The 8,890-nt window shown below is 42.0% G+C and overlaps 1 protein-coding gene across 2 annotated transcripts in view; it reads left to right on the plus strand.

Moving 5' to 3' along the window:
- TAF5L (TATA-box binding protein associated factor 5 like) overlaps positions 1 to 6,172 on the plus strand; it is a 21,950-nt gene extending 15,778 nt beyond the window's left edge. For both annotated transcript variants that reach the window (XM_026845580.1, XM_026845581.1), the window contains one exon: positions 4,164 to 6,172. In XM_026845580.1, the coding sequence (XP_026701381.1) occupies positions 4,164 to 4,961 (798 nt within the window). In that variant the 3' untranslated portion in view covers positions 4,962 to 6,172. The remainder of the gene's footprint in view (positions 1 to 4,163) is intronic.
- The last annotated feature ends 2,718 nt before the right edge of the window (positions 6,173 to 8,890 follow it).

The following is an 8,890-nucleotide window of genomic DNA, read 5'->3' on the forward strand; positions in this document are numbered from 1 at the left end:
CACTGGATTTATATATATATATATATATATATAAAATGAGGTTGAGACTTGGCAAAAGCTTTAGGAATTACTTTTTTCCTAGTCCATGTAAAGCCTTTGTGTTGCTATGGTCAAAATTGTCTGCTGGGTGTAGTTGTGATTTCTGATCAATCTGATGCCCCAGTGCACTTCAGTGTTGTCTTGCTTCTTGGAAATAGGAGGAGATTCCTATTTTGGGATAAAGTAATTCTGTTTTCTTTATACTAGCATCTCACAAATGCCACTTCAGTCTCTCTTACTTAAGGTCCAGTATAAAAATGCAGTTTTGCAGCTGTGCAACTGGATTGTTTGCACAGCTGCAATTGTTGCAAATTGTTTGTCTCTTCACAATTTTGCCATGCTCATCAGTGGTACTACATAAATCAACAACAGAAAATAATACTCTCTGTTCTAAGCCATGAGAGTGGCAGCCTTTAAATTCTGTGAAGACTAAGACTTGACCCCATTCAGCTCTGCTTTTAAGGGGCGGTAGTCCTTCAAGTGGTAATGAGCAGGGATGATGCTGACCTTGGTGGATGGCAGATGGGAGGGAATTCTGGGAGGAGCAGTAAGAAATGTCCTGCAAAGAGAGCCATGGTATCTACTCCCTCATCTTTCCCTGCTAGGAGATCCCTGCTGTAGGCAGGTAAGAGATCTTCCCTTTTGACATCCTAAGAGCACTGCAGGATGAGAGAAACGATGACACCCAGGGAAACCTGTTACTAGTTGGGGTGGGGGGAAATGAGAGTGGGAGGTGAGATGCATTTTTATTTTGTTGAGGTTGTTGTTGCTTTTTGAGGCTTACTCATTCCCTTGAGGCTTGTGCTGGGTGGAAGATCAAGATAATTTTTGTCAGCTGGATAATGTTTGCTGCGCACAAGGTTAAATGTATCATCAGTAAGTTTTTCTGGGTCCAAATGACTGGCATGCAAAATCGATTACTGATGTAAGTAATAGCTGAGGAGTTGGGCAGTCTGTCCATAGGTGTATCATTTGGAAGGTGTCCTGTGTAACAAAACATGGCAACATTTTTCTTCTTAGTTTCTCAGAAATGTAATTTGGGGGAGTCTTGTACTTGCTCAGGAAGATTTCGTATTCACTATTGAAGACCAAATTAAATTTTCTTTTTAGCTCATTTTAGTAGTGTTGGTAGGTTTGTCATTTCTGTTCTATTACTTAAAATCTGGTTTGATAGTTCTTCTTTACAAAATTGATAGTTCAAATAATAGAAGGTAGCTTTTAGTGTGTGTAGGTTACTGATTAAAATAGGCTTATATAACTTAGTTTCTTGTCCATTCCAAGGAAATACAAATAATTCATGCTAACCTGCAGCAGCAGTCCCTTCAGAAGGAGCTAATAATGCTAAAAAAAAAATTCCACACAACAAAAGCAGCTCAAAAACCCCCCATATTTTCATTTATACACACTGGTCATCATGAGAGCCAATGACACTGTAGAACGCAAGTATTAGGAAGCATTTTTTTCCAGAAGGGGTTGTTAGGCATTGGAAGGGGCTGCCTAGGGAGGTGGTGGAGTCCCGATCCCTGGAGGTGTTTAAGAGTCGGGTTGACGTAGTGCTTTGGGATCTGGTGTAGTTGGAAACTGTCAGTTCTAGGTTAGTGGTTGGACTGGATGATCTTCAAGGTCCTTTCCAACCTAGATGATTCTGTGATTCTGTAATGGTTATCTGCATAGTGCCCAGGTATGCTCTATCCAGGCAACATATTCAGTGTGTGAAATTGGAATCCTGAAAAAATATTAAGAAGAGGGGTTCCCTGCCTCCCTGCTGACTTATACACAAGTTGCAACCTTTCTGTAGCTGCTGCAAATGCTCATCTATGTGGTAGTAGCTGTGGGGTGCAAGGAAGAATGTGCTTGATCTAACAAAGACATGAACCTTGGTTCTGCAAGGCAGTAATTTAGTGGCTGTGCTTCCAGCTGCTTTGTTAATCTGGTCAGCAGACTAACTTGGATAGGGAGGAAATGGAAAAATTTAGTGACTCAGAAGCATTATAGGTATACCGTTTTCATTGAGCTATAACAGCAGTGTGCAGTTGTTATGCTAAGTGGGTGTCAAACAGAAGTCAAAGATAAGATTTGCTACCTGTGACCATATAGAAGTGTGGTTTTGAATGCTGCAGAAGGCATTGTCAAATAAGCTGCAACTGTAATACAAGAAAAGAAGGTAAGAGCTTATAAGAGAAAGAGTATGTGCTTGCAGACAGCCCAAGTAGCCCTGTATGAATTGGAAGGCATAAAATTAAGTGCTTGGACTTACAGAATTTACAGAAACTATGGTACAATACAGGTAACTTAAGTGGGCTTCCACTGGTAACTTGTCAGGAATCTTATGGTCATAATTAAGTAGTATAAAATGCTGCAGGTATCAGCTTCTCTACTTGTAATGTGGTAACATAGCCTAGAGATGCTGTGGATTCCAGCAAGCAATGCTCTATCTGGGGTAGAAACAGCAATTTGAATAAGAATGGGGCTTTGCATGCTAGAGCCTGCAATTTCTCTCTGCCTCACCTCTGTAGTAGAGATGAAGTTGGCTCCCAGCCACATCATAAAACTCCCATGGGCACTGACTACTCTGAAGAGAATTAGCATTGCTAAACACAGCTTGCTGCCTACTACAAACATGGAGTTGAGATGGAGAAAGTCAGTGAGCAAGCTAGCTAAGTCAGTATTTGCTCACCTCTGATGTGAGATTTGAAACCACTGGAGGAGAGGGCCTTTCAGAACTGTTGTTAAGTCTGAAGCAAAACTGTCTGTGGGTCCTGAGGTCACAGGGATGAGAGATGCCATGTCAGCCAAGAGAGCTGCTCACCAGTACTGACTTATGCTGGGGTCATCAGCTGTCCAGCAGCCCTGGGGAATTGGGTTTCCTCGCAGGGCAGGAAGTGCTCCTTCAGCAGGAAACAGGCCAGTTTGCGATGATAAAAGTTAAAGGGGCTGCTCACAAACAAAAGGGCGTTGTGTTGAATTTGGTGTGCAGAGATTGTTGGTGGATGAGTGTTCACTACTGAGGAAAAGTAGTGTCTGACAGTCCTGAGGAAGTGTGGTCTTGAGCTAAGAAGTGCCTGACAGTCCTGAGGAAGTGTGGTCTTGAGCTAAGAAGTGCCTGACAGTCCTGAGGAAGTGTGGTCTTGAGCTAAGAAGTGCCTGACAGTCCTCCCCAAGCCATAGCTATCTTGCAGCACTCTGCCAGTGAGACCCCAGCTTGTCAGGCAAGGGCACTCTCTTGAGTTGAGATTTGTTGATACTTGTGCCGTCTGTAGCCTTTGAATGTTGAGAGGTGATACTTGACTAGCCTTTCAGAGACTCTTACCCTCCATTAGGAGATTCCTTTAGCACAGCTCACTGAACAGTCTTTAAATGTGAAAGCCTTTACTTGTTGACTATCTGCACTGCTACTTGAGTTGGAAAATTACAGGTTAAAAAGGTTTCCAGTGCCATCCTTTTTGTGATTATTCATCATCTTCTACCCCAAAATAGATCCTTTGACCTAAATAAGCTGCATACATTTGCTATTCTTGAAGGCTGTTCTTGAAGGGTGAGGAAATGAAAGCATCCTGATGGAGCTCACATGGAGAAATAGATATTATGGCCTTTCTGGGTTTCTGTTCATGTGTGGGGCTGAGAAAGAATGCCCGGCAGACAGCTTGTCAAATATGCTCTGTCTTTCCATCCCCTGCCTTTTGTTTAAAACATCTGTGTTTCTCTACTGTGAGATTCATTTCCAATAATGACCACACCAAAAGATCAGATGCCAAGATCTGTTTCAACATCTTAGTCAAAAGTTTAGTAGAGTGGACAGGGAATAAGCATATGTTTTAGCAAGTGGAAAATGTCATAAAATATTTCTTTTTTGCGCCTATTTGCTTACAGTCCCAGGTTAAAGTGCCTTCCAAAATGAAGATAAAACCTTTATATAAAGTCTTACCTCTCCATCTCTTTCAGCATTAACTTAGATGTAGCAAATGTGCTAGCAGCATTTGTGTCTGAGTTGCACAAAATGTGCCATGTCTAAAATAACTTCTTCTGTATTAGCACCCACCTGTTTTCCTCACAGTGGTTCCTGTATTTGTTGAACAGATAAACATGCTTTCCTTTTTCTGTTTCTTTTTCTCCTCCCCAACCAGGAGGAAGAGGACGACAGTGCAGGCACAGAAATGAAGATCCTGAGAGGACACTGTGGACCTGTGTATAGCACGAGGTTCCTTTCAGACAGTTCAGGACTCTTATCTTGTTCTGAGGACATGTCCATCAGATACTGGGACCTCGGAAGTTTTACAAACACTGTGTTGTACCAAGGACATGCCTATCCCGTCTGGGATTTGGATATTAGCCCCTGCAGCCTGTACTTTGCCAGTGGTTCCCATGATCGCACTGCAAGGCTCTGGTCATTTGATCGGACGTATCCAATGCGAATATACGCAGGCCATTTGGCGGATGTAGACTGTGTCAAATTCCACCCCAATTCCAACTACTTAGCAACGGGCTCCACAGACAAAACTGTGCGATTGTGGAGCACTCAGCAAGGCAATTCGGTGCGTCTTTTCACCGGGCACCGTGGCCCTGTGCTAGCGCTTGCATTTTCTCCCAATGGTAAGTACCTGGCATCAGCAGGTGAAGACCAGCGGCTAAAGCTGTGGGACTTGGCATCAGGAACTCTTTACAAAGAACTGAGGGGGCACACGGACAACATAACCAGCCTTACTTTTAGCCCCGACAGTAGTTTAATTGCTTCAGCGTCAATGGACAATTCAGTCCGGGTCTGGGACATACGGAACACTTACTGCAACGCCCCTGCAGATGGGTCTTCCAGTGAATTGGTTGGTGTATATACCGGACAAATGAATAATGTACTGAGCGTACAGTTTATGGCCTGTAATCTTCTTCTAGTGACTGGAATTGCACAAGAAAATCAGGAACATTAATTTTTTTCTTAGGGAAGCGGGTGGGTGTATTGAATGCCAGAGTCCATTGCAAGCTGAGATTACTGACTGTGAAACACTTTCCTTCCTCTGCCCCCTTTAAAAGGCATGCTCAGAGTGATGCAAATACTTCAAAATGTCTTGCCCGCAAAAAGATCTGTGCTGTTGAACAGAATGAAGAAAAGAGGAGTGATGAAAATACGTATACATTCTGACTTTGTACTTGTAGGGATGGGGAAGGGTGGAGTAAATCCAGTAGCTTGGGGAAACCAAAAGCCTGGTCCAGACAAGTGAAACTGCCAACCAGATAAGCTGCTGACCTGCACTTAAATATCCTTCATTCATTGATGGGCACATCTTACCTACTGTTAACTGAGGCTTGAGTGTGCAGAGAACTACTGGCCCAGTGTTTTTTGGTTTGTTTTGCTTTTGTTTTCCTGGTATTGCAGAGGACCAGCATTTTAAGACCCTTCTATTAAAAGAACATCATGTGTTTTCTACAGTGATAGTGGTCTTAAATATTACAGCTCCCTTGTAGCACTTCTGGAATATTTTGGACTAGCTAAGTAGAAAATATCATCTTTCTTTTTAGTGAGGGGATAGAAATCTGACCTCAGTCGGGGCCCATCTCTGCATTGTCATTTGGGTTTGGTTCCTTGTACTAGCTGTGATATTTGTATTTATGTTCCATTAATTGGGAATCTTTCTGAATCTGGTTGCACTGTGTTTTGAGGGTGAGAGGACAGTGGGGGTAGAGCAGTAGCTTTAAGCGTAATAAATGGCTTGCCTTGTCTGGAGGGAGGGCACAACAGAACCGAAACAGCTAAGTTTGGACTCCTGATGGAAATGGGGCATGTCAGTCCACCACTGTACCGCACAGAAATATTTCTGTAAATGGAAGTTGGCAGTCTAGGGAAGGGGGGACAGAGAGAGACAGACACACAAAGTGACATGGGAAAGAATAGTATTACTAAATTATTGTGCGTACACAGAGGCAGCTCTGCCAGTGTTGGATTTTTCTCAAAATGTTGCAATATCCGTTTCATGAACACTTTGTGAGATAAATCATCAGCATTTACAACAAGGATCCACGGAAAAAGCACGTTCTAGTTTGTCATTTGGAGAGATTAAATATTTCTGCTTTCTGGAAAGAGTTATTTTGTATTTTGTTTTCTATTAAAAGCATTTAGTTTAAAAAAATAAAAATAAAAATGGCTTCGTCCCTTTCTGGGAAACTTGCTCCGACTTGCATGGGAAGGAGAGGGCAGGAGCATGCTTCTCCTACACTGCTTGAGCCAGAGCCTGCTTGGCACTTGGAGGCTGAATCTGGTGGTCCCGCTCACGTGGTGCATGCTGTTTTGATATCCCCCTACTTGCTTTCCACAGAGCTGACTTGGCAGGTCATGGAGTATGGTATTGACACAGCTTTGTAGGTCAGTTGAAATGCATGTGGGCAATCTGGAGGTTGACGCTGTGCACCAGAAGGCCTCATTCTGTAGCACTGCATGACCTTTACTTTGTTTGATGTTCTAAAATGCCTCTTTTGAGTAAAGACACAATCCTAATGTCTTCTAGATAGGTTGTCAGTATTAAATGATAATTCCTTTCAGTTTCCCTCAGACCTTTTGGACTTTTTGACAGAATTCTCTTGAGAACATCCAAACAGTCTAAGAGTTTAGATGATAGCTCACAATTGCCTTTTTCTTTTTTTATCTGCTTAGGTTGGTAAATGACCAAAACCTTGTATCAGAAAAGTGTTTGACCTTTCTGAGATTAGTAACAGTGTGTGCTGTGGCTCAACTCTGTGAGTACCAGAAACCCCTCTGTATGCTTGGGGTTCAATGGTGCTGCAAATCTTCTGATGGCTGGATATCAAAAGTGTGAAGCAGCTCAACAATCCCAGACCAAGATTAGGGATTTTGAAAAAAACAGTATGAGAGATGGTTGTATTGCTGATGCTTTGTGCTATGCAGGTCTCTAGAGAGACTTTCTTCAGATCTGTTGAGCAGACTAAATGTGTTGCATTCTTCAACCTGCAGTAATCTCTATGGGTTTTGAGATTTTTGCTCGATTCTGTAGATTCTAGCTGAAAGATTTCATTGTGAAAATGACTGCTCTTGTACCATAGCAAAGTATCAAAGTGCTTGGCTGAATGCCTGTGTGAATACCTAGGAAGAATGTGGCTCATCAGTGTTCACTGGAACTCATTTGCTGTTTGTTGCCACATGTCCTGAGCAGTGTTTAGAGAGCAGCTGGACTTTTGGTCCTGAAGCAGAGCGAATAGCAACCAAAAGTGGGGAGGAAATAAAGGCGAGATGGGCAGACAACAAAGTTTCTCTTACTTCTACAGTGGAATTGGACTTTTTATTAGTTGGGTTATTCTGAAATATTTCACATACAAAAGTGACAAGAGTAAAGAGACTTAGGAAGCAAATCCTATTATGCATACATAGGCTAAAAAATGTAAAACTGATTTCTGAGGTGTTAGAAAAAACAGTATCGCTAATGATGCACTTCAAACCTATAAACTTTTATGTACTGTGGACAGGTTTTGGTGCTTGTGGAATGTAAATGTTTGAAGACAAGAAACCAGGAAATAATCTAGACTATAAGAAATGTCTGCAATTGATTGACAGGCTGAATTTCAAGGCAGAACTGACTGGGAGGAAAGTATGAGTGGGAGGAAGGAATACCATTAAGTCTAGCAACATTTGGACCATAATGTCTATTAACTGTGTAGTTCAGAAATAAGTCTGCATTTGCCCAGACCCCTTCCTTACTCTATTTTTAATATATATCATAAAAACCACAAAAGCATTTGAGTTGACATAGTTAAACACTCAAGTATTAATAAGCATCATAGCAGGGACTGTTGCTGTTTGTGAGTCTGTGTGTAACGCAGCTCTCAGTCACATAGCTGGGTACTCCTTCCCCCACAAAGTTCTGCTCCCTTCATGCACCTTCTGGATGATGCACAGTGCACTGGGCACCACATGGTATGAGCCAGTGACTAACAGGAGATGCTTGGAGAAAGAGGGCATATAGACAGTGATCCTTCCATTGTTTACGAACTCCTATCTTCTCATAGTTACTGTTTGTTGGTTTGGGTAGTTATTTGGGGTTTTTTAAGTAGACCTCCAGAGCTGCAGGCTATGTATCTGCAATAACCACTTATGGATTTAGCTTCCATTAATTTTGTCTCATCCCTTTTATTAATCAGAACTATACTTGTAGATTCCACAGTTTGCTGCAGCAAGAAGTTCTACACCTTGATTTTTATGAGGGGGGGAAAGTATTTCCTTGATTTTAACATCTGTTATCTGATAATTTCATTCTGTTGCCTAACCTCTCTAATTGATAAAGGCAATCAACTTCAAAACACCCTTTCAAAAAGTGTTGGGTAGATACAGACAAAGTTGAGGTACACGTCCATAGCTAGTGACTGAATACTGTTAAAGGGAAAGAAGGGTATTTGCTCTAACAAACAAACTGCTACACCCATTCACAGGTCTATGTTAAAGTTGCCCTTCCCACTTTCAACACTGGCATCTTCATCTTCACTTCACAAAAGGTAAAATTCATCCTATTCCTCCCCGTTCCAGTTCCTACAAGTGCCTTTTAAGTCTAGAAATATTTTACAGAAATGATATTTCCATTAACAGATCCTTTGGGTTTGCCAAGAAAAATAAAAAGGACTTCAGGCCATTTTGCTAACCTTGTTTCAACTGTTGCTGACTTTGTTAGTCCTCCAGGCTCAGTGGGTTTTTCAACAAAGTCCTGAAATGGCCTTTCTTCTGAGTGGTGTTTAGTTGCTCACAGTGAGCCAGGCTCTAAAACTGTACCATTACAAGACACCGATGTGACAGTTAAATTAACTGCCTGGATGTCCCTCGCCAAAGACCATCCCGTCATGCTGCACGTTAGCTATGAGG

Source organism: Athene cunicularia (genome assembly GCF_003259725.1).
Source record: "Athene cunicularia isolate RWA chromosome 3 unlocalized genomic scaffold, athCun1 chr3_part1, whole genome shotgun sequence".
NCBI lineage: Eukaryota > Metazoa > Chordata > Aves > Strigiformes > Strigidae > Athene > Athene cunicularia.